Here is a 27,188-nt window from a genome sequence, read left to right as displayed (position 1 = left end):
TATGACTGCTTAGACACAGCAGTCCTCTGCCCTGCTCTGGTCACACGGTTGAGCACCTTCCTCGTCCTCTCTGTCCGTCTGTTAAACATCACCTTCATCATCACAGTCCTCTTGAACCACAATCACAACCATAACCAACAGTGCTGTCATTCATTTAGCAGGCACCCGGACCTAGCCTGAACGCTCTTAACTTAAAGCTTGACCTCGCACAGGCCATACAAGCGCTTTCACTGAGAGTAAGATGCCTTGTGAGACAACGTAGAACAAGACGCCGCTCACACTGACAAAAACGGCACCAAGAGCGAATTCGTTGCGTACTTTAATTTTTGGATTTACCTCACGCAGCCAGCTTCAAACGGCGACCTTAAGATGCGTGTGTGCCCAGCTGCGGTGATGTCAAACAAGCGAGTCTATGCCAACAAAGACAAGAGGCCGAGCTGCATTATTATTTATAAGATGGATAACTCCTTTATTCATCCTATAGTGTAGCAGAGAGCTGTCACAGGCCCCAGTGACAAGGCTGACAACAGTGTGCTCTCACTTCCATCTGTCACATCCCAGACACCTCCAGCCAGACGGGCAAAAAACAAAAACTCATTTCAATATTTGTTTTGTCCGAAAGTACAAAGGCGAAAAACACAGAAGCAGCCCATGCGAAACAAATTCATTGATTCCATTTCGGAGAACAACAAACACGGACGAGGGGAAAAAAGTGCAACTCTGGAGAGTGGCGATGAAAGTCACCTCAGGTGCGCCTGCGACAAAGTAAAAACTCAGGGAAAGCATTTGGTTGTGCGCTTTATAAACGTGTGACCTAACAGAGAGTAAAGGAAAATCTGATCTGCTTAGTGATACAGCCATTCCCAGTGTTGAAAGAGCAGGCTCAAAATGAGAATGGGGCTGACTCCTCTAGCCTGACTTTTTAATTTGTGTTTCTTATGCTTTGCTAACTATATATACTCTTGGTAAACCCATGGCTGATTTTTTTTTTACTGAACACCAGCTCTACAGACTGGCATTAGCTGCTTTTTTATATAGTAATACTTTGTTTGACATTTCTGCCGTTCACAGTGACATTTCCACTGCACAAGAAGTAAATACAATCGATAAAAAAATCTAATCTCGACTGTCTTGTGATTTATTAATACAGGGAGGTGTGTATTTGGCATTCAGAGTTACAAAAATACATCCGAGAGTATCCTTCACAAACAGCACTTACAAATTTGGCCAATGCAAGATTCTCACTCTATGAAATTGTACCATCCTTCATACAGCTTTAAATATACCAACCATTTGCCTAATCGTTTCTAACCATGCACCAACATACTACATGAAAAACTGTAAAATCTGAGGCTTAAATGACTTCAGAACTTAAAAGTAAGAATGTGAGTTTCAGGGAGAAATAGACCTACGGAAAAAAAAACCCAGGGATTATACAAAGAGCTGAAAATAGCCTCCTGTGACTTCCTACTGTGAAAGGTACACTTCTGTGGATTAAGCCCAGGGTCTGGAATGCAACTCTGCAGCGATTCATTTGGAGTTCCAGTATGATCACACATTTAAAAAAAAAAAATAACCTAATGAAAACATATGGCAAAGTTGAATAAAGTGATTAGAGGATCTTTTCTTGGGGTTTTCTGATTTGCACAGATTTGCATTTGACCGCAGAGGTAAGTAAATGAAGTAAACTAAAGGAGAATATTCCACTTGGTTTCACGCCAGAGATGCCGCCCACCCCAAAGGAATGTTTGCAAATGTGCTCTGCAAGATAAGTTACTCAGTTCACATTAATGATTAAACATATTAACAACTGGGCTAATTACTCAAATTGTTCTGAAACAAAAAAACGTTTATCATAGAATGTATCTTAATCAAGAAGGCAGACTGTACCCTTTTTTAAGAGTCTCTGGAGTTTGTGGAGTAATATTTCATCTGTGGGTCCCATTTTTCTAAAACATGTAGACATTTCTCCTTTTAATGATAATAATAAAAAATCTTATTGAACATGAGCCACAAGAGAAAAACTATCTTGAGATACTGACATTTTCGGTCCTTGTGATAAGGAAAATTAATCTTTTTCATTCTTTTTTTCCAAGAAGAATATCTTGAAATAAGAAAACTTTTTTTTTCATTTTGCTGTATGACTACAAAAGCTGCTTTGAACACACCTAGCCCACTTCCTTTTCCAGCCAGACACACACACACACAGAGTATGAACTGCTGCACAGGGGTCAGCATAGTAAAGCTGACGGACAGCCTGGCCACCACGGGCCTTGACCATTGCATGACACGGTCGACTGGTCCCTGACATACTACTGCGTTCTGGTCACAGAAACATCAAGGTCCCATCGTCCTTGGTGGTGTGACGAGAAATGGCTCTCTCCCTATAACGCCAGTCACCTTCACACAGAACAGGCTGTGAGCTGAGGGACTTCCTCCTTTAACACCCCAACTACATTTCCCACGCGACACTGCTCCCGCTAATGCATGTGCCGTTATTGTTAAAAAGAGCTCTCTATACATTGGTGCTAGCTACCAACCACCTATCAAAGGACCAATCCAGTTATGTTCAAACACACACTACACCTTTGCAGGGGACCTGCAAAGATTTCATTGAGCCCCTGGGTAATGATGCCCAAAGGCAGTTATCCTACTGGATCTGTGAACAGTGCTCTAAACAGCAGAAAGGGAACCATTGGCTTCACAGACCATTCTGTAAACTAGAGGCAGACAGGAAGGAAGATGGAGTGCACTGAGTTTCAACAAAAACATTTCACTGTGAAATTAAAGGCCAGGGCAGCAAACTGTCCATTATTTGAGGGCTCATATTGAAGTCGGAAATGACGTGCTGCAGAGAGCTATAAATGAAACACATATTCATGCATTAAAGATGGGGGAAGCCACACAATGAGGTCAGTGGAAATATTGTGAAAGGTGTGATGTGCAGTGCTAATAGCAGGGGTCGAGGTTCCCAGAAGGCGACGTAGCATTACTGATGATTGACAGACTGGGGGTCAGGAGGAGTGGATGAGCGCTGCACTATGGCTGGCAGCCTGGATAACAGCATGTTCACTTTAGGACTGACTTTAACCTGTGCCAGATCTGTATTCATCTTAAATACAAACACAGCTAGTGGATTCTCCGCTGTGAAACCAGCTCCCAGCTTTTCGATGTGCTCACCTAATAAATCCTAAGGAATGAAAAAGGAAAAGAACAAAAGACCACATCTTTGATTCACCCTTTAACGAGTGACCTTCCTGACTTACCTTGTGCACCAGATTGCAGCGTCTGCATTGCAGGGTGTAAATTACGCCCCGTGACAAAGCGCGCGCATCGGAATGCATTAACCGGGGCCGCGGAATGCTGAGTAAAAGATTTACAAAAGAAAAGAATGATTCATTTATCAGCGCTCCACCATATAAATGATTAGGCGATGAGCTGAGCAGACGCCCGCCTCGGTGATGTATGCCAGGCCGTACCGAGTGCACAGGGATGTGCGGTAAATTACTAATTGCTTTTGAGAGTGCGGTTTCCCAGGTACTGCGGCACTGGGCCGGCTGTCACCGGCTGCGCTGGAGGGGCTGAACCCCTGGGAGAGCACCGCTGCGGTTCTACCTTTCTCTCTAACCCCTGCACCTCCGACATCCTCCCTCACAGGGGAGGGAAAAAAAGCACCTCGTTCAAGGGGAGGGAGGTAGGGGGATTAGAGGCCTGGAGAGGGAGATTAGGAGGCGGGCTAAGAATTCACCGCCACCCAGGCGAGTTCCCACGGACCCGGCTCTCACCGCGGGTCCGCTTCGCGCCTGCCTCCTGCCGCAACTGCCGTCCCACACGGTGGGGGGGGGGGGGGGGGCCCGAGCTGGTCCCGGGAGCGAACCGCTTACGTCTGCAATTATCCGCGGAAACAAACCTGCGGCTCCCCGTCCTCATAACAGACACGGCTCTTTAAAGTATTACTCATTTGCTGAGCAGGTTCTGAGGTAACTCAGGCAATTTATATACTTTACCTTTTTTTTCCAAAAACCCATTCATGCAGCTTGACACATACTGAGACAATTCAGGACAGCTTGAAAGTAAAACGTGCCCTCTTAGATTTGAATAGGCAACGCTTTGTTTTTGTGACCAGTTCCCCTGCCTCTGAACACCGCCTCCACAAAGCAAGGCTACAGGACGTGCCATCGATGCAGAGTGTCACATTCCAAACACACACTCTCAGGGGTATATTCTTGCCATTGCCACAAAGGCAATCATAAATAATAAGGCTGACACCGGCTTAAATCCTCTGTGTGCATGGATGAATAATTGCAGATTTTATGATCACGCACTGGGATCGGTGAATTCCTCTTAGTTTCCTTTTCAGGTTGTGTGTGAGGTACTGTTACTGTGAGATGTGGTGGCTGGACGCAGGCTGTTTGGAGCCGGGAGTCGCACGGCTGCAGTCTCTTCAGAGCCCGTGCAGCTGCCCACCTCTGTTCTCAATGCTCTTTCACATGATGGAACATCTGCAGCCAAACTCTGACAGCAGCGGCTGCCAAAACCCAATGTGACCTCCGGGACAAAGGGACCGGCAACCACGTCACACCTGCACTGAACCAAAAAAAAAAAAAAAACCTTTCCAGCACCAGCTCCCACAACCGAGTCCCCTACAGAGGCAGATCAATCCTGGGAATCAGCAGGGATTTCCCATACGTGGTCGATTCTGTGCCTGCTGCACTGCAGTCTTCTTCAGGGCGGAAACAATTAAGCAATCAAATCAAAATGGATGCATTCAGCATTCTGTGAGCTACTGCCTGACGTGTTCCGCTGTGGAGAGTGGTGACCCATCAAAGGGTGGTGCCAGATGGCCAACACACCTCCAAAAAAATAAATAAATAAATAAAAATCAGCTATTACATTATTTCGTATGACTTTACTTTAGATACTCAGCCTCTACACATATTGTAGAATATACTGGATCATTGTAAGGCATGCAAAACCAATAAACAGCTTTGGGAAATTAAATAAATAAATAAAAATCTGGAAACAGGTAAGCGTGACAAGGGCGCGTGAAGCTAAATGAAAAGTGTTACTCTCTTGACAAAGCAATTACGGGAGGAAGCGTATTTGTTTTTAATCACACGGGTCTGTGGAATCCGCGTGCGGAAAGCAGGAGGCTGATGAGTAATGAGACAGAGAGAGTGGGCCGCCTCGCATCAGCGGCCTGCTGTTATCGGCCCGTTAGCAGCACGGGAAACCCAGCCAAAAGCAGGGCCAAGGCGGAGGAGTGGAGTAGGCCTCAGGTGTTTCCACAGGTAGAGGATTAGTGCTTAATTCATAAGGTGTGGTACAAACAGAAAGTAGGCCTAAGTCTCTGCTGAGAGGTACAAACATGAAATTTTACTTTCTTTCTCAACGTTAGGACAGGTCACATTTGGCTAGGTATTTATTCACTTGAGAAAAGAACATGATCTTTGAGATTAGACAAGCTAGCGTTAGTCTACAGGGTATGTTGTTGACAGCTACTCAGAGTCTTACCTTCACTGCCTGTTTTTGTCATTTTATGTTCAACTGCTTCCTCACGACGCATTTGGCCAATGAAACGTTTTTAGTTCTGCACAGCTGAACAGGGATTGTGCAATCACAGGACTGCCAGTTTTTATCAATGAACATGAGTGAGTGGAAAGGGGGGGGGGGTGGCTGGGGCTGGGGGCATGCCCCGCCTGGAGAATTTAAAAAAGGGAAGAAAAGAATGACTGGAATTTAGATTATAACAAACAAAAACGTTCAAACAAAACCGACAGTGTGACGCCGTATTATGTTCGAAGACTCACCTGCAAAATGAGCATTGATGCAAAGCAGTTCACAAAGTTACTCAACTTAATTTGGCTAAACAATGTAAATCTGTATGCAACACTTTCAGTCGCATGAAGACAACACAAATACTTAACACTGAGGAGCAAATTTCATCTACAACGATTGCACTGTATTGTCAAAACTGGTCATGGAATAGTGTCTAAATTGTAGTCGGCCCACAAAGACTGGTTGCACAATCACACAAACCCTCAGAGCAAGTAAAGAAATGCATTTTTTAATTAGAAGTCTGCCAAGTGTGATAAATGTTCCTGAACGCATGCGTTAAAACAGGTTCAAATACATGATGCTAACACCCAATGCATGAACAGCTTGCAGCATGTTCAATTAGCCATCTCGATGAATAAGCAAGTTAAAAGCATGAGATTAAGGTGTTAACATGTCATTAATTGGGTTTGATATCCCAGTTTAATTGGCTTCATCATAATGAAACTGAGAATGCCCTCACTGTTTACTGTCTGTTTAAGAATCACAACCACAACTCAGACCGCATTAATTAGATTTAAATATTACATAGCATCTGCCATTGGAATACTTTATGACCACCTTGAGTCTTACGGGGAGAAAGCTGTACTAAAAAAATGGTAAACAGGCCACAGGTTCAACTGTAGATTTGAAATAACTGAACACAAAAGACTTCATTCACATTACAAATACAGTAAATTATCACACTGCTGTCAATTCTCAACGGAGGGCCGCAATGTAGCACAGTGGTAAGGGCCAGGCCAAAAGGTTGCCGGTTTTCAGTGCAAGGTACCCAAAATTGCCTCAGTAAATATCCAGCTGTTTAAATGGGTAATATGTAAAAAAACTGTACCCTATGTACAGTGAACCTTCACTAAATGCCAGTAATGTAATGCATGTAACTTGGAGAGCCACCTCCTCATGCCAGATTTCCATTTATTGACACTCTAAGCTGAGCTCTGGTATCAGCATTGCATCCTTTTTAATTCATTCCAGTCATTTACATCCAGTTTCACTGGGTACATTATCAGCGTTCCTGCCGTCATGTCGGTTCCTATTTTGTCTACGGCAAGGAAGGATCCATTTCTATTAACTACTCCTTAATAAAGCCACAGCAAATAATGATTCAGACGGCCGGCTACAGGGCAGTTTTATGCAAATGTCCCTTTGTCTACCATAATCCCCCGCTGAGCCCTAGCTGTGCAGTGAGGGAATAATTAAGGTGGAATGTTAAACTGTCTGCATGCAGAACTACAGGCTTATTGCACTGTCATTGTAAAGTTTTCCCTTAAATGTTAGCTTGAACATCCCAAAGTACTACCTGTGAATCAGCTTAATTAGCAGACTGAAAAATGATAATAAACAATCCTAAATCTCTGTCTCTGTTGATCTCTCGATTTTACGAACCAATTTACCTCAGGTGGCCTCGCTCAGATCTGATAATGTGATTACCGCGAAGGTGTTAAACAAGAGTTTGTTTTGAGGGAGCTAACAAGGTGACAGAATATAATGGGAGACTGTGTCCTGGTTCACCCACACAAACAAACGTGTTGCTCATCATTAACAGCTACTGGCTACAGTTCCTCAGAGCATCCAGCTCACAAGGTGGCAGTCCTTTCTGCCCAGAATCAAGCTGCATCCGTTGCTTAGCCCAACCTGTGGACCATCTTAGCCAATCATTCCAAGATTCGTCACTCTAGGCAACACTTTTGCTTTCACACGTGCCAGGTAATGGGCTGAGCTGTCAGCCCCTCTCAAATACGAATTAAAAATTGACACATGGCAGCACACGTGGCGTACTGAAACCTGGGCTGCGAACGTGAAGCAGTTCACAGTAATATATCTGCGCTCTAAAGCCCCCTTGATCTCTTGAGCCGCGGTGGCGCTTGGGGACGTGCAGCGGCTTTGGTCGGGGACGGGTCAACCCGAGGGGAAATCAATACGCAATCGCTCGACCGACAGGCAGGTTTTCAGAGGGACTCAGCTGCTCGGAGCCAGGGCTGTGTGATATTCGGGGGACAGGTAAAGCGGTGGGGCTCCCTCCATACTAGCTTTAAACAGACTCTGGCACTCACACTGCCTCTTTCTGCCAGGCGGCTCCTGCCAGCTGAGAGCAGTGGAGAGAGAATACATTAGAGAAGGCCAGCACTGTGGCTGAGGGCCAGACTCCCGACTATAGGGGTCATGAATGCTGACCCCATGGACACAGAGAAGTTGGTGCTTGCAATGACACAATATTGACGGCTCCCTAAAAAAATCGCAAACCCGTACATTTACAATGTAAAGTAAAAATGCAAACTGCTGTGGATATGGACAACAGACATAAGTAAAAACGATTTGTGAATAAGAATTTGAACACTGAAGTCATGGCGATTTAATATTCATATGATGCCTCAGACCGTGCAAGTACTTATCACTCTTGTCATGAAGAAAAAAAAAAAAAAACACAAAGATGGAAAAGTTGAAGCGTGTGGGTCCATTAGCATGCCAGGAGCCATCAGCGATGCATCATTGTCAGCAAGGACTTAAATACGCTCCCGTCAATCCACCTGGCGCAAATAAACAAACCTGTCACAGCAATACGAAATGAAAACACCCGTTTGAATAAATGCCTTGCCAAACATGACCTCACATGCTTTAAAAAAAAGGGTGGTAGGAAATTAAATGGTGCATTTGTACCTCTCCACAGAGATTTGTTTTGTTTCATGTTTTGTTTCATTACAGCAGCCATGAGGAAATTTGGACAAAGGGTAGAAAACAAGTCAAAAATCATTTACTACATGCACTAATCTCTCAAAAGGAAAGAGGAAAAAAAAAGAATATTTGATACTTTGAAGCCCTTATCATATGTCAAATGTAAAATGATTCATCCGAAAAGGAAAATTATAATACAAAATCCAATTTCAATAGTGTCAGGTACAAATGTTAATTTTTTTGGTCAAATGGCTGACTTTGAAGTGCTGCGGTTCAACAGCGTTTGAACAGGCACAAAGAGCAAACAGTCAACACACGAAAAAAGACCATCTATCAGCAGCTGTTTGACAGCGTATCCAAGGAGACAACACGATTAGCGTTTAATCCACCCCCCCCCCAAAAAAAAAAACACCCACAGAACAGTACCTCCCACTCCCGTCTTATGACAGAACTAGGTGACTTTTTTTGAAGTCTTCTAAGAGGCAGAAGACGGTCTACCGCTTGGCCGTGTCACGACCGCACAAAAATCCCCCCGAATTCTGACATCTCCCCACGGCGGCCATCAGCCTCCCCCCCCTCCCCAAGGGGGGCCTGCAAAGGGCCAGTAGTGCTTTTCCAGCCGCCGGCTTTTCCTCAAAACCAGCCCCTGTGTCAGGGTTTCACGAGCCGAGCAAAGCTTCAATTAGGGAGTCTGCGCCTCACCGAGGCGGGGGGGAGAGAGTAACACAGAGGCATTCCGGAGGATGCTGGAGCCTCTGAAATGGAAGCTTGAGCACAAAAAGGAATCAAAAGAGGCTTACGACAGCCTTCGGCGTGGAAAGATTATTGGAAATGAAATGGAAAGATGAGGGACAGTGCAGAGCTCGGCGGTGGAGGAAAGCAAGCTGAACAAATACCGCTGGCAGGAGACTCCTTTTCAGCCCGGAAATACATTTCGGAAAGAAGGGGTTTTGCGCAAACTTGTATCCATGCTGCAACGTTTCCAAAGCCAGACTACTTCCAAACAACAAACCTGCCTCTTTGTAAAAAAAATAAAGGAAGAAAAAAGAGAAAATACTTCAAAAGTATTGAACTTTCAATTGGCATTTAGGTGAAACATTTTGCTTTAATGGAAGACATTCAATTTCAGCGTGGGATCAAAGCTACAGAGTGCAAAAAAAAAAAAAAGGGGGGTGTTGAGCAAGCAAGCCACAGCCATGAACCCCACACATTTCAAAATCATACATTATTTGTAATCCAATGCACCATTAGCTGGTCTTTCACCAGCCAGAAACGGGGGTTTGCTGCCTCTTTGCCTTACAGACGCCCGAAATGAATGGTGTGTGATTAGCGATCAGCGGGTGAGTCACAGGCTGGATCGCATCCACCCGCCGGGGCCTGCCTCACTCTACTTATCTTCATTATTCTGGAGATGAGATTTCTGACACGCTCGCGAGCAGCAGGCAGTGGTGGGAGAGACTTGGAAGAGAGAGAGAGCGAGGCCGGGCGCCTCGCCGCTAATGCCGCGGGAGGTGTCAGCCAAAGCTTATGCTCTTCGGCGGTGGATCGCCGCCACGCACCAGTCTGTCGCATTCGGGGCTCTCCTTGCAGCTGCCTAGTATCAGCCGTGAAGTAAAACAACCATTGCTCACTTGGGTGCCCAGTTCTTCCGTCTGCTTCCTGCAGGTGCCCGACGTAGCTTAAAAGGGCATATTTGCTGAGGGCCCCCGGTGATTCCTCATTGTAAAATTTGCTGGGATTTTCAAAGAGTTCACAGGACCGGAGGGAGGCATTTCCACAGCCCGCAAATGCCTGAGAGTGAGAGGGGGCAAATCGTGGGCGAGGAGGATGTGTATATTTTAGGTAACCCCTACAGGCATTCTGACTCCTCCTGTTAGTTTCAAAAGACTCAGAGGAGGACAAGGCAGGGGAAGCCAACCAACACATTCACCGAACTCCCACTCGGACGCGTTTAACCTCGCACTTGAGGGCAGGGAGAGAGGGGGCATCTGGGAAATGCCGCAATTATTAAATAAACTCCAGCCATCACCAGCTTGTTATAAGAGCAATTTAAAGGCACCAGGCTCAGAGCCTCGCTCTGGAAACATGAAGCAGAGCTGGAGCTGTGGAAATTGAAATTCAGTTCATGTCAGCGACACGTTAACGAAAGCGCTGGTGTTAAAACGTTCACGCAGTCAGTTTGTTAATAGTGCTCATTACAAACTTATGAATGCCGTTTCAATTGAACACCGCCCCAGGCATGCACCCTTTATCCAGCACAGGGATTGCGAGTGGCTTTTGATTGACTACTTTTCCACAGACCACACAAAGATGGACAGTGGGCGGGAAAAGAGGTCAGGGCTGTGGAGAGACCTGACTTCCAGTGATGCCGCCTCGGGTCCCTTCAGTCTGACTGCACCTTCTCTAACATGAGCCTATCATGGGCCCTCTCACACCAGCTTAAACCGTACCGATGGCTTCCTGAACTGGCTCCGGACGGCGCTAGAGCCAGGCCAGAGATCGCTGTTAGCGGCAGTCAGATATAGGCATCTGCAGAACAGAATCAACAGCAAACACAGTGCGCTGGAGCGTGATAATCCAATTCATGCCGTGTGCCCTGCATTTATTTATGGTGCAGAAGCGCTTGCCTCCTTTTTCTTTATTCAAGGCACACATTTCAACACAAAGCGATCCGCAGCATCTCAAAAGTTGGGATAAGCAAGATCAGAGAACTCCACTCAGTGCCCAAACAGAGGGTCCTGTAGAATGCTCTCAATTAACAAATACCATAACCAACGCAGCAGTTTAATATGAAGGAATGTTGCTTTCGCTCCACATCATACTCGTGTTCTCTGTGTGGAATACTGTGGTGCACTTTAGGAACTTGATTTGTAGCCAGATGCATGCAGGTTTGCTAGCCAGGTAGCCCGCTTAAGTAAATGTCCAACCACATTACTGGCTGTTATTTAAGATGTAAGCTATGAATAATGGTGTTTGCGAATAAATAATGTACTATAATGCAATGCAACACCAGTCAGACTTTCCTCAGCAAAGTGTGTTACTTTGGCAGGGACTAAGGAGAGACTATGGAGGTGACTTACATTAGGAGCCAAAAGTGGAGGAGTGCTTTTATGGTAATTATTTCATAATGCCAATCATAGCAGATACAAGTGAGGAGCAATTACAGAGAGGCACCCCTGCATTTTCCACCAATGAATTAAGTACTTATCAAAATGCCATGCTCTAAACAGTGGCATCCATCACACTGGTTTATAAGGCTTAGTTATAAACCAGTTGTATATAGGTGTAGCTATATAAGCATGTAATAAATTGTTCATAAAACCTTTTTAGTGGCCTCCCTACTGGTTGGGCTTAGACAGTAATCTGTCCCACTCTCCCCAGCAGGTTCCCTGCAGCTATAGTAGGAAGTGATGGGGGAGGCAGGCTCCTCTTGACAGCACCCCACTTCCTGTTTCAGCGGCCATGACACAGACGGTTAAGCACGGTGACCAACGCTGGGCCCACCTCCACCCCCAATATTCACCCACACAGACTCATTTGGTCCCAACTGACAAAATGTCTTCAAACGAAATTAAGACACAGACAATCACCAGCTCACAAAGTGAGGCACACTCAAAGAACCGCGTCAGCATGTGTGAAAATATATAGAATATTGTCAGGCCAACCTGAACAAATTAGCTTGACTAATACATCTATGGTGATGGCAGTCATTGGCAAAAAAAACAACAACAATGCACTATAATGATGTGCGCTGTGAACACAAAGGAAATTACCCTCTGTCAAATCAAAGCTTGAATCCTGACCAGCACCAGCACAACCTGGGGACGTACAAATTAAAACTCCATTTGTTTCTGAGAGGACAAAGAACCCCGCATGTGGCACTATTGCTTCCCCCAGGTGTATTTGTACTTTGGTCCCGGTACAAGATTCATTTTGCTTGATGTTTATCCTTTCGACAGAATTCCGCCTGATAGAAACACACCAGTGAGCTCAGTCAGCAAATCTGCGCAAATAAAAAAAGGAGAGGAAAGGCAGCAAAGTTATCTAAGCCCTTTCAGCTGGGACAGCATCCAAGGCCTGTGCCCATTTAACCCACTGCTACACACAGCCAGAAATGTGTCATAGGAGGCATGGAACTGAACAGCGTGGACATACTCAAACAAGTACAGATACACACACATGCAAGCATGCCTGGACACACACACACACAGACTCACATACTCTCCCTATCTCTCTTTCAATCTCAAACACACACACACACACACACACACACACGCAGAGCTGCAGGACATCAGCTGAGTTTGCAAACAGCGTCCTGGTGTGCTGTGCTCTTGTCACAAGCACTCAGCGTTTGGGCCACTGGACAGGAATTCTTATGCCCTCCCAACATCAGAATGCTTTCCTTAACTACAGCAGGAAATTAACCACCCGATGCCTCTCCACAACACATCTGCCGCATTTCCCTAAATAAGTCCTGGAAGGCAGGATATTCAATTGAGGGGCGGGCCCAGGGGAAGGCCCAACGGATCGTGCTATCGGGGGCATCTTGTTTTCAAGTGTGAAGGCTGTCTTGACACAATTAACAATGCCAGCTTATCCTCTGAGAGGATCCTCTGAGGCCGCATTTTAAGCACACCTCCTTTCTTCAGCACCGACATAAAACGGGCCAAAGGTTTGGTGCAGGTAAGGGGAACAGCCAGAACACAGGGTTGGGTTCCTGGAGTGTGGCTTTCACTGCAGAAGCTGCAGGCTTAAGACTGGTATTGGGTAACACAAGGTTGGGCTCCTTTCATGCTCTGTGCTACCCCATCCCAGTCTTAAGCCTACAGCTTCTGCACTGAATGCCACACTCTGGCCTTGGCCCAGATCAACAGAGGTCAATGCAGAGTTTCTGCTGCCGCTGCCTAAACACAGACCTGGTACAATTTGAGGATGGCTAAAGGACAGGCTGAAACCCTTACGTCACGTTTCCCCTCACTCTCTGTCTCCCGCTCGACAGCGAATCCTGACTTCTCCGCATCAGAGCTCGGGTCCACACAAAAAAGGAAGGAGGCACGGCAAATGATGACGCCTTCTCTTTTGGCTGACCCCAATATGACAACGCAGCTTAGAGTCCATCAGACGAACAGCAGCGGAGGGGTGGGAGGGTCTGCTCAGGCATCACCATTACTGCTGTTTAACCTGATGTGATGCAGCGTGCCAGAGTCATCGGGGTGGGGGGGTGGCAGAGGGCACGCTGGCTCCTTTTCAGCTCCGGGGCCAGGCCCCGGCCGTGATGGATCGTGTGTCTCCCTGCGTGCATCGTGCACGAACACCACTGCAATCAGGAGGAGGAGGAGATGTACAGGAAGACGAGGAGTGACTACTCCCCAGAGGAATTCCACCTGCGCCCCCACCACCACCGTGCTCACTAAAGTAACCTACTGTACACAGCAATAATGCCTTGTATTTATGTAGCACTTTCCTCAAAACTCAGAGCACTTTACGGAAAGCAGGCAGCTGATTCGGGGAATGCGTAGGAGTAGCCTAATCCAAACAAATGTAAAAACAGAGTACATGACACAGTAACAAAGTAGACAAGAATGAAAAATCAAAACCTCTAAACCTGGGTGATAAATCAAAGACAAAAAATTGGTATAAAAACAGAAATGGAATGAACATGAGCAGCTAACATGTGGGAGCAACGTGTCAACAGGCAAGTTAAAAGGGGGAGTTTTCAAGGCACCTTAAAACTGGCAACCATCCATGCGATGTCCAGCTCTGATTTTGTATTCACAAGGTAATTACAAGCACACTGTGCTCTGGCTGGTGCACCATTTGTTTCCTCAAGAATAAAACACTGAAACACTAATAAGCCTGTTCATTAAACACAAATATACAGTAACTACCTGCTTCGTTCTGGAGATGTGAATATCTGTACAAATTGTACGCCATTCCCTGTCTGTAAATGAGGAACCTGCACATCTTTTAATGTTGACGTGAATGATAACCTCCTCTTTCCGCTGAGCAGTACTGTCGGAAAAGGAAAAATAAAAGAAACAGGCAAGCAGTGGCTCACGGTTACTGTGAATGGTGAAAGCTGCTGATAAGTTTGAAGGTGTCAGCTCCTGTCTCTGTATCAGGTGACTCAGACCCCTGCACCCTGAAGCCTGTCTCCTGTAAGGCAACATGACGCCAAAAGGCAAAGCAGAACTCTCTTTGGCACCGCGCTGGATATGACATTGATCAATTGTAGGTTGGGTGTACCGCTCACGACAATGCGCCAAACGAGTCAGCCTCCTTTCTACTCTCGATTTGCCTTTGTTTCCCCCCCCAAAAAGACAGCGGGAACCCGCAGGTCGCAAGCTGTCCCCTCACATTACCTTCTCCAGGCATCTTTGCCAGATAACCGTCATGGTTCCTTTGTGCGTTTTCGGGCAACGCTCGGTAAAGAGCACCGTGAAGGAGGAGGCCATATCGCAGAAATACTAACGCAAGGACATTTTAATCCTCTCCTCTTCAGAAGCAAGAGCCACCAAACCGCACATGGTCACTGCAGGGACAGGAAACACACCATACCCACTTTCCCAATTAATGGCAGCCAACTGTTTTCTCCTGCGGACAGAAAGTGACTTGTGACTGGCTACAATGAGCAGATGCGGCTGAACAGGAGGACAGACTAATTGCAAGAAGTGTGAAGAGGGGCACCAGAGCATTCACCATGATGTAACGAAGCAGGGAAAATTAGGACGTACAAGCAATCGAAAAGGACAAGGAACAGAGCATATTCTGGCATTTATTTAATGGTCTTTTTACTCAGGATTTAGGTTTCTGTGGTTTTCACATGGTTTCTCTGTGGTCAGTATGTCAAGAGGAATCTTGCCTCTCACTGGGCAGATGACCGGAATCCGTGCAGGACAGGTGCAGACTGACAACCCCCCCCCCGAAAATGTCCCCTTTTCTCCTGGCTCAGCGTCAGTCTGACAGAGTCTCGCACCCGCCCCTGTCCCTGCTCACCCAAACAGCCCTCAGCCTCCCGGCCCCACGGCTCATCTGAGCCTCTCTTTCTTCAGGCCGTTATCAGCTCCTGCTCCGCCAGCAGTTTCTGTGAAAATCCCCGGCACTTTTCCGGGAGCCTTTCTGAAACTGCGCTTCACAACGCCGCCTTATCAGCAAGGTGACACAGAGGGCTGGTCCTTCTTCAAGGTTCTTCTCCGCACCAAAAAACTTCGGATGAAAACGGCTCGTGTCGGACTCCGCTTCCCTGTCTCTTTGCAGAAGGAATCTGCTTGTTTTTCCAGAAAGTATTGATGCCAGAAATGTCCGTTTCAAGCGACCACACCCTTCTGGAAAGAAGTTTTGTATCATCCATTATTCACATGGATTTACAAACAAACAGCCGACTATATAACAAATTCCATAATGCAGGCTAGACCGGCAATGGTGCTCTGTATTTAATAATCTCCATAGCCTCCCACATTCTCATCAGCGGCGGGTGACAGCTCTGCCACCTCGCACCACAAATGAATAATGTTTGTCCAATCATAGCTCCTAATAGTATAGATATGAATTGTCATTCATGAGATGCATATATGTTCAGCGTGAGTCAACAAGCAGCCTGATGAACACCCCGGGTCTACTGGAAAGATCTTGTTTTATTCATTTCCCCTCATCAATTTATTTTAGATATGAATCGCCAGATAGAATTTCCTGCCTTAAAATTAAAAATTAATCTCCGCTTACAGTCGCGGCACTTTTGTTAACGTCTTACAGACTAATGTCCCTGTTGACGCCACCGAGCTCAGTTTTTATAAATCACCTGCTGTTTTAGGGGGGAACCATTTTTATTCGATGGCAAGACATAATACGCCCCGTCACACTTGAATGCCAAGCACGGTTTATGTAAAAAAGCCTCATCTGAATGTGCATCCAGTTACCGTGGCTCGAAACAGCACCGCAACAGCTGACTGCTTAATTTCGCTAAACGAATAGGCCTCCATCTGGCCGACGCACTCAAAAACCGAGCGAAATAATCCAATAAATGGTAACTGCATTGCTGAAAACACCTTCAGTTACTTCCACTAGTTTCCAAAGCAATGCAGCACAGCAGGTTGTGAAAAGGTATAAACAGGAGATTGAGAGGGAGTGAGATATACCTGTGTATGCAATGGACAGGGTTCTCCTTTCCATAAACGCTGTTGTTCTCAGTGGTGGGTCAATACCTGAAAAGCATCTGGAGATGTGAGCTGTCTGAAAACTGAGGCCTATGAATGTGATGTGCACACAGCATGTACTCCAAAGGACCCGGAAACTTCCCATGGTGCCACCTGCCTGTCTGCTTCTCCATGGTTGCTTCCTCTTTATTGGCTGTTGAAGTCATACTCATACACAGGTCTGCGTTGGTAAGTAAAGTTCTTTTCTCAAAATGCCACAGAAAGTCATTCAACAGAAAGTTTGTTAAAACAAAATGTCAAAAATATGTTGTAAAAATAAATGACTGTTTTGTTTACCTTGTCAAAAGCCAACCAGAGAAAGAGGTATGTCAGTTTGGCTTTTAAATAAAATTTTGAAATAAACGGTCCCAATTTTCCACCTCCTTGTATCATTTCTCACAAATGTCAGTGATTAGGTACTGTAACCATGGCATCCAAACAGCCAACTAATGCGCCTGCAAGTGGCCACCCTGAGCAGAGGATGAAAGATAAATCACGGTCTCTAGATGCTAAAATGCAGATCGAAAGGAGGGAAGAACTAGGAGAACTGAGAAGTGAAATGCCAAGTGCGCTCGAGTTAGGTTAAGCAAATTACCAGTATGTGAGTGTGGCACGCAGCTCCAGCAAGGCGCATTGTAAATTCAGCATCGCAACACAGTTAGAGCACAGAGGTAAAATCCTGAATCCTGATCAGCTTCCAGACTCTCGAGCCCTTAGCAGCAGCGAGATCTCCTCACACCTTGATGTGGGATTTCAGAGGTTCGGAATCAATCGAATAACTCGATAATCCACTCTCGCCGTTCGTCACCCGGTACACAATCACCTCGGGTTATTACTGGCGTGGATTGTTCACGACTGCAGGTTCAGTCACGTGGTCTACCAAGACCGACACTGAGCTGAGAGGAGTCCCGCATGCCGGCCTGAGGAAAACCCGGATGCACACAGACTGACACGCGCATCATCGTGTCAGATCCACATATGCACAGGAGGTGCTGGGGGGTTTGCACAGCCCAACCAATCACAGCCATGGGCACAAATGGTACCTTCCATTTGCCAGGCAGACAGATGCACCCTGGGCTTTTTTCCCAGTGCCAGACCCATGGTGTGTGCAGAGCGAAACAGGAACAGCACATCGTGGCCACTGTGGTGAAGATGGGTAGCCACACGTTGGTGCATCGCTCCATGTGCAGTGGGGTGACTGCCACTCTTCATCTCCACACTACAAATCCCAACAGCCTCCTGTGCTCTGCAGAACCCCCACAATGCACCTGGGCCTCTGCCTGCATGAGCTCCCCCCTTTCAGAGGGGCAGCGTGAGGCTCAGGGGTGTTTATTCGTAAGATGACAACCTTTTTAATACGCTTTTGATACGCAAGCCCTTAGAGTGAGAAACAGTCAGTGCGCCACCAGAGCTGCGCTACTTCAGATGGCTCTGCATACAGGATAAAAACCTTACCCCGGGCGAAATCCTTTTTGATTGCATTGTCATCTTCGCAACACTACCACTCACTTACAGTGGAAGAGCTGTGAGCAGAGAGGTAATTTCACCACTTTGACTGCACCCAGTCAGGACCGATTCTGTAACAGCATGACACTGTTTTTTTATCAGATAGTACTGGGGCCATGTTACCCTGTCTGTAGTCATTATAGATCACCATCCTGGTACAGACTACATGCTATATAAGGGAAAACAACACGGGACACTGAGAAACCAAGGAACATGCTGTTTTTTTCCCCCCACAATTGGCCTCAAATGATTCAAATGGGGTTGTTAAGATTTCACATCCTTAACCATGGCACACTCCTTCAGAGGAGCCTTTAATCAATAACCATAAATCGATGCGAAATGGAGCCATTTCTTAGCTTATTTGAAGACATCTTTTCCCATTACATCAAAACCATCCAAAACAGGACCAGTGCTTTCATAAAACTTGTTTTTTTTTTGGTGCCGATTGTTGAATGTCCTTTCCAAAATACTTTGACCCAATTACCTCCCTTAATTAATCTCAGGGAAAAAAAAAACTTAATTATAAAAGGAGTATCTTTGCTCTGTGGGCTGATGGAGCGCAGACCTCACATTCCTGTTCATCATTCTCATATTTATTATGCAGGATGCCGACTTAACGGATCATTAATCTCTCACCCTTCGTCGTAAATCAAGTTCATGTGTAGGAGCCCCACTTTGTTTAGCAGAGTGGCTCTATCCACATGACAGCGTGGCAGAGGCCAAAATCGGAGAGCTGCAAAGTTTGTTCAGCTGGTCTAGAGGGCAAAACCACAAAATTGCATCTATTTGCTTGGTACATGCCCTTGTGCACAAAGACTGCAGTTTCCCGCATTTGTTTCATACTTCACTGATGGTGCTCGATATCGCCTCACACTGGGCTGCACTGGAACACCTGAAGAATCGGGATATAAACCTATGACCCCCTGGTCACATGTTTAGCACCATTGTCATTGCACCACACTGAGGCCCATTTCTTCAAATCAGATTGATTTTGAGATTTTGAGAATTTTGAGCCATGGTGATTGAAAGTTACTTAAATGCACCATGGATACAGATACCCATATTGTGTCAAAGAATCACAGTGAGATTATGCATGAACAGAATTCAATGTGACCTCCAAGGAATGGTAGTGAGCAGCTATTGAGCTGAAACCCTTGGCGAATGTTGTGCTCTGTTACCGCAAACGTTCTGACAGCACAACACGAAGCATTAGAAAAAAAGGCACCGTTTCCTTTCAGAGGAATAACAAAAAAAAAATCTGCCTATGACATTCAAAAACCAACAGTTCTATTTTGTTCTAAAGAACTCAATAACCAACTTATCTGAAATGCATCTAAAAACACACATTTCCATGCCCAGAAGAAAGATTTAGAAAAACAATCAAATGGTACCCCATTGAAAGGAAAATCATTTACATTCGCCAGCATGTTTAAAATACACAAAGCTTTTTTTTTTCGCTCCGGAGGACCAAGCCAAATACCTACTTCCTACATCATCCTTAGGGATTGAGGCATGTTTGTACTTGCAGCAGGCATTGAAGCAACGTGAAGCCGACATTGAAGCAACAAGACAGTTTATTAGAATAAAAAGGCAAGTTCTTCCTTCATCTAAAAACAACCATTTACAAACACTTACAACAACCCTCAACAAAACCTGACTGGGAAAGAAAATGTTTTTCCCCATCAGTGCACTTGTTGCTGTTGCAGAGGCCAAGAAGACAATTTTCCCCAATTACAGAACATGAAAGCATCCACACTCTCCTCCAAAAAACATCATAATTGGTCATTAGGAATGAGCTTACAATCACATTTTCATGAAAGCACTGCGTAGCTTAGCTAAACGCACGCTCTTCAACAAAATGAACAAGTTTTTGATTTAATGCACACATGGAGGAAATGACCTTTAGTACGGGGGCTGTGGCTTCCTGCCCTGGGGGCAGAACCGGGGTGATGATGAGGAGGCAGGGCCAGTCTCACACCTTTCCCAGAATGCATCTCTCCCCCCCGTTCTTTCTCTCTTTCTATGTCTCTCGCTCTCTCTCTCTCTCTCTCTCTCTCTCTGTATGTTTCTCTGTCTCTCTCTCACACCCTCCTCTCTGCAGCGTCACAGGCAGAGGGCCACGTTTCTGGAGCCATCATCAGAGCCAGGTCTCGGTTTGACTCAATTTCAGCGGGAGTTAATAGGGCCTTTTAAAGGCCTGATACAGAGGAAGCATGCTCTGCCTGAGGAAATGTGCCTTAAATGGGAAAAGATGGAGCGATAAATGAAAGATGCCTTTCAGCACCAAAAACGCAATTTCCCTTTTTCCCCTAGTATAAAAATATAAATGGAACAATGTACTGCAAGAAAAATAGCATCCCTGCAATTCAAACATCTCTTACATTTTCCCATTTCATTTCGCTCTGATTATACAACCTGTCCATACGTTAATACTGTACTTTCCCTCACCTCTAATTATGCCTTATTTCATACATACTATGGTGAGAACATACAGCATGACTACTGCGCTAATGGAAATGTAATTGGAAAGGGACAAATGTTTTGAGGGGATGCGATTGCTAGGCTAGCAGAATATAGGCGGGTGCTAGTATGCAATGCTCAATACATCCAAGCTCTCCACTAAAAGGGTTGCGGCAACAGCTCCTATGCAGTCATGCCTGCAGTATTTTCAATGGGCAATTCAATTAATTTCACTTCATTTTGCCATCACCTTCCCTCCACCGTGACTGTCAAGGGTACTGTTTTAAATATGACAGATTGGTGGACTCTTGCAACAGACACAGAATTGTACCACAATTGGCTGCACAGGTCTTCATCAATTCACCCAAATGACCGTGGGAGCTTTAAAGATGAAACCCACTGCATCTAAGATCCAATAAATTTCACAAAACGTCACGCCACAGGTGTTCATATTAACGGCTGAGTGAAAGGAAGACAACTCAAATGGGCGTTCAGTAAAGTTAATGTGAAGAACTGGCACCAGCACAACATTATGGAAGCCAGTCAGGGAGAAATATCCCGAGAAAGGGTGGCTGATTTCCAAGCGTTACCCAAAACCGTATCCAACCAAAGAGACTGCCATTTCAGAGCCATTAAAAGCCGCGTTAGGTTTAGCGTGTCAGTATTCATAGCCCTGTGTGCCATTCAAGTGTTGTTTTTTTTTACATACACTTGGAAAATGGAAATAGTTTTTGAGCATGGGATAGTGTTACAGATTATAGTGTAGAGCCTCCTGGGGCAAGCCATTCCGGTCTATCCAAAAGAAATTATGAGAGAGGAAACAAGGTGAAATTTACATTTACAATCTGAAGTGATGCTTTCATTTAAGATTGCTGGAAGGGATATGGAATTGAACTAGTTTTAGAAGAACGATTATTTTTATCGTGAGGTATTTGTTTAGACCTTGCTGGCGCCCTACAGCAAATGCATTGCTCTGACTGGACTGGACTCACAAACTTTGCCCAAAATTTGGTTAAAATGCACCAAGGATGTTATCAGTAACTATGCTTTGTGATGACGTCTTTCAGCACGCATGGCTTGCACGCAGACATACATTCTCAAATGGAAACCCAGCATTACAGATGGGCAGCACCGGTACACACTTTTACTTATATTAAACACTGTTAATGTCAGGTTGGTTAAAACTGTTTGTTGGTAATTCTGCAAGCCCACTGCTGTTGGTCAGGTAATTCCAGCTTTCAACAGAATGAGCAGAGCACTGGGAAGACTTAAAATAATCAAGTAGCCTGTGGATTGAAAAGGATTCTGCCCAGATCTCCTTTGCTGGTGCACCCCAAAGACCAAATAGCATCCGAGGCTGTAAAAGCTGGCTGAAAATCCGAAACCCTGGTTGGGGGCACCTGTGAGCCCATGAGATCTGCATCCCGGGACCATCCCCACAATGCATCTGCGCCTCCGCCCGCCCGCTGGACCTGTTTGAACTGATTCAGCATGTTAGCGAGCTGCGGGGAGGGGGGTGGGGGATGAGTGCTGACCTGCAGAGAAAAGCATCAGGCCCGGGGGTGTGTGTGGGGGGGGTGTGGGGGGGGGGGGGGTATGTACCAAAGCACACTGAACTCTCCGGAGTGTACCTGCACCCCCCCCCCTCCCCTTTCATCTTCCCCGCACTTCAACACGACAAGTGCCTGCTGGTGCATTAAACCGCTCAGGGCACTTTAATAAACATGTCCAATACATAAAACAATATTGCAACAGCAGAAATAAAGTGTGACTTATTTTGCAGAGCACCCTGGAGCAGGTGTTCCTCCCCAGCGTGTGATCTCTCTCAGAGAGTGCCACTGACGCGTCTCTCGCCTGCTGCGGTTTCCCACCTAATTTCCAATCGCATCAGCTTGTTATTGTTGGTTGATTCGGCCTCTGGAACATCTGCAGCATGCAGTTGAGCATTTCGGTCAACCGCTGTGCCCCTGGCTGGTCCCAGCCTGGAGCTGGCACAATGAAGCACAACTGGCTCTGGTGGCCTGTGGTGGCGGGGAAACGCATACCAAGTCATCTGCCTCTTTGATTTGAAACTTCTGACTGCTTACTTTCAGAGACCCAGCTGGACATTGGGCATACGCACCAGCCTGCAAGGCACACTGGTGTGCAATGAAGGAGGCAGAGGTATGCACTTCAATGAGCGGAATCACAAACAAAAAGGGACCAATCAGGTTACTGACAGAGAGAAAGGGAATGGAACAATCAATATGTTAGATCCTTTGATCAATATCAAATCCACCCTGCCATTAAAGTCTGACCTCAGTTTAAGACTCTGAGCCATATTAATTTATCATTTTCAAATAAAACACGTGAGTCTCCTCTCTTTGATGTACACCTGGTGCACAACTGTTTGAGCAATGTTGTTATCTGGGGTTTTGTTGCTGGTTCACAACCTCTTTAGAGTCCACTTTTGGGTCACTTGCGCTCGAAGCAAGCGCAAATTATAACAAACTGTAGCGTCTCTCAACCAAAATACTTATGAGACGTTTAGGAACTGCTTGTTCACAGACATCAGTTCGGAAGACATGCTGCGCAGATCCTCTGATCTTAATTGCGGTTGGATAGGATGACACTGGACACAGATCACTGCATTAACGCATCCACCGATTGCACAGATAACTGGATATGCGCAGCGCCTGCTCCAAATTCTCACGAACAAGTAGATAGTCGCTTTCCACCTTGTCTTTTTGACCCTTGACTCTGAAATATCACGAGACGAGATTAAGAAAATTATATATTTTTTTCAACGATCCCGTCTGCATCACTCTTTCTTGCTGAATCACATTTTCAGTATATGGCTAAGGACATACCCATTTGGTGACAACGAGTTTCCGAGTACTGAAGTGTATTTTCCTATTCAAAAGCAAACTGCAACATAAGAACAATTGGCGCGGCTAGACTATAGCCATATGCTATATTGATTGCGCCCGTTATGCTTTTTCCAATAACGTGCAAAATCAATTAAGTGTGACGGGTCTTAAAACTAAAGAGTCGTCATGCGGCCGAAATTCCAGAATGTTAAATTACTGTAACAGGGAATAATCCATGCCCTACAGCAATGGAAATGTGCACTTCCTGGTGAAAAGATAACAATTCAGTAAACTGTACAATACACAACCACGGCGCGGATCGTATTTTTGCAAACAGCAGATTTCTGCCAAATCTGCATGTGTATCTTGTAAATTGGCATCAACGCCTACAGGAGAAAAAACATAATTCAAATAAAAAGCTACATCATTCAGTCACAACCCTACCTTACACCTCTTGTGACAAACCAATCGACTGTCTGGAAATACTGCACACAAATACACCCAACTGCAACATGCTAAAACGAGACGAGCCTTAAATTACGTGCTTTAAACCCTTACAACTTTCTCATGTTGCCGTCACATGGAATCAAACGCGTATTAGGTGGTTCATAATAATATTTAAGCAGGCGTTCCCTTGCTCGTGGTCAATGCGTTTTCGAAAGCGAACGAACGAACAAGTGCATGAAGACACTTCTGAACAGACACTTCTGGGGACAGGCCCTGTAACACAACACTGTCGTACTGGCAGGGCACTCGCAACCCGCTGGCCACACGCAAAAAGTTGCCGATAAATGAAAGTGAATGAAACCAACACTGTTTTTGTTCGCAGAGTACAATGTAACAGAGCGCGGTTGGGAAGCCCGTAAACAAAACAGCCAGCATTCAACAACGTAACTTTCTCTGGCACAGTGGCCGCGGAGATCGCTGAGAACGGAGGTAGCTGGCTCCAGTAGTGCTTTTTTACTCTCAGCTGATCCGGTGCAGCAAGGCGACCACTTTATTTGTTTGAAACAGAAAACCAATGCGCTTTCCTACCTCCTTCCTGGTCAGCCTGGAGACAGGCGGGAATGTTCTTCTTCCAGCCCGGCATTTCCCTTGCAATGTGAGCATTCAGAACGCCTCGAAATTAAATCTCTGGCGCATTGCAATCTCTGCACAGGTTTCTTTTCGTGCGTAGCCCCCTGTCTCTCCTTTTCTCTTTGCCCGGTGTAATTCAATGCCGTGTCTCCCCACAGCCTCGTTTTGGAGTGCGTGAGGGAGCGACAGAAGGAACTAAGACAGGAGGAGAGCGCCGAGCGAAACGTGCGAGTTCCCGGTTCGGTTAGAGCTCGGATTATCCACGCAGAATTGCTAAACGACAAGCAAACGCGAGTCGTGACGCCTTTGAAATATTTTTTAAAGTTAATCGTGTTTCCGCGAAAACAGGTGCAGGTTTTTGCCACTGAAAACCTTTTCACGGCGTGGGTTGTAAGCGCAGTGCTAGCCTATGGTTAGGGCAATGGTCTGGTCCACGCGATAAGGCAGCCCAGAACAGCTTCATTCATTCATTTGGATAGGAGGCGTGTTGGGCAATCAGCAACGCATTAAGATTGCTGTTAGTTATGAATATATTTTACAGAATTAAGAAGGTGCATTAGCTTGATATGCAAACACTAAGATTAACGAATCTAAGAGCAAAGTCTGCACGCGTTAGACACAAATCGTCCAAGTTCAACAGAATGTATTAAATAATCCTGCACAGAAGGTGAATCAATATTTAACTGGACGGGGTAACGAATAATGTCATTTCGGTTTGCGGTCGCTGGGCCGCACATGCGTGTAGCAAAAGCATGACATCGGCGTCTGGAGAAAATACAAGCGGGCGAGTCCTCAGGGCATCGTGCGCTGAGGTAATCATATGCCAGTGATACCCTAGGGTGTTATTATTCACTACGGACACTAAAAACAATGTACTGTTTTCATTTTATTGTATTTTATTGGGTTTTGATATTCATTTATTCTTCTCTCATGCTCTATTGGTTTTGTATACAGCAGCACTTGATGCTATGCCCACAAAGAATGTTGCTTCTAGGATAATAAAATTTATCCTGCCTTATCTTACCCTATAATTCCTGCCGCACGAACGTCGCGGTGAACGTAACGAGTCATACTTCTAATGCAAATTATGCGCAATGTTTGAATTCTAATCAACTGAAGGGGAGTGAGATGAAATTGATATAGTTGCATAATTCCGACAGTACTGTAAGTACGATATATTTATGTTATGTTTATGTTGTCATGTTCAGAGAAAGCCAGGAGTTGGGTAGTAATTTTATTTTCATTTACAATCCATTTCCTATTGTAAACCCATGCATTCCTTAGACTTTACAGGCACACCGAGAGGACAACAGGTGCCTATGTCTCCCCACTGCACGCTTCCCGCTGTGCTTGACTTTATTTCAGACCAATTTCAAACAGGAAATCAGTCATCAGTGCTTGTTAAACTGTAATTTTATTGTATGTCACATCTTAATATCAGCAGCGAGCGAATTTCCAGAGTTGATCTTTATGTGTTCCGTGTATGTAAAGAACTACACCCCCTACTGGTCCACACCGACCTCGCAGCGGTGCTGTGGGTCTGAGAAACAGGAGGTTGATGTTTGATGCTTCACACAAGGCAGGAATTTGCACTGGCATGCAGTTGTGTGTTCATTTTCGAAGGAAACTGAAACGTCTGAGGCTGAATTCTTTGAGGTGTTATTTAGCTGAGTAAATAAAGGTCTGTTTTGCACACTTGTGAACGAGTTGAGCAGCATTGTGTCTGTGAGGTCCTCCCTGAGCTCAGCACTCATCCCCTGTAGCACACCCCTTCCCCCCATCTCTCTTAGCTGAGGAACGCCCCCTAGGCTAGCCACGCATCACTTCATTTCCATAATACTCCCACAAACCCACATGACCCTCCCCACACTGCCTCCCCCCTCCCCCCATGCCTTTCCCTCTCCCCAGCAGATGCCCAGGGGCACAGCCGACCTGGCATGAGCGGGGCAGACATAACAAATCAAACTCCATTTTCACATCCCACGGCTCAGCCCCTCCTTTGGGCCTGTTGGAGGAAGGCATTATCATGCGCTGCGGTGGGGGGGCTTCCTTTCTCCTCCTTTTCTTTCTTCCTCTCTTGAGAAAAGGAGGGAACGGCACATCCAGGTTTGCCACAGGTAGACAACTCTCATTGGTGGACGACACTGTGACATTCTGTGACAATCTGACATGCTCCATTCAGATGCCTCGTTAGGCTGTTTTTGTCCACACTTGAAATGTCCCTCACTTTCTGTGAAAGCACAAAATAAATTACAGCCATTCCCAACTGAAACCCTTGATCTGTAAAAGTCAATGACTCCAGGGAATGGAACTATGGAGGAGGAGGTATGGACCGAGGTCATTAATAAGCAGCAGTAGCTGATGTATGGATTTAGCATAGGCTTAATAAACATAATATGCTAATACCCTATGTACAAGCATGTATCACACTTAATATGCATATTAATTGAATTCTTGTCTAGCTTTGCTGTGATGGAGTGAACTGCTCACTGCCATTACAGCTACGCAATCTGTTATTATCTCTCTTCATCTCTAACAGACACACCTTCATTATACACCAGCATATAGTTTAACTTTGCTTTTATTCACACTTCAG

The 27,188-nt window shown here is 45.6% G+C and overlaps 1 protein-coding gene across 1 annotated transcript in view; it reads right to left on the bottom strand.

The window, feature by feature from the left end:
* The window catches only part of grip1 (glutamate receptor interacting protein 1), a 216,954-nt gene extending 192,248 nt beyond the window's left edge, over nucleotides 1-24,706 (bottom strand). The window contains exon 1 of the mRNA XM_036519977.1: nucleotides 24,551-24,706. Coding sequence (XP_036375870.1) covers nucleotides 24,551-24,605 — 55 coding nt within the window. The 5' untranslated portion in view covers nucleotides 24,606-24,706. The remainder of the gene's footprint in view (nucleotides 1-24,550) is intronic.
* Nucleotides 24,707-27,188: the final 2,482 nt, after the last annotated feature.

This window comes from Megalops cyprinoides, chromosome 25 (assembly GCF_013368585.1).
Source record: "Megalops cyprinoides isolate fMegCyp1 chromosome 25, fMegCyp1.pri, whole genome shotgun sequence".
Taxonomy (NCBI): Eukaryota; Metazoa; Chordata; class Actinopteri; order Elopiformes; family Megalopidae; genus Megalops; species Megalops cyprinoides.
This window is presented reverse-complemented; position numbering and strand designations above follow the sequence as displayed.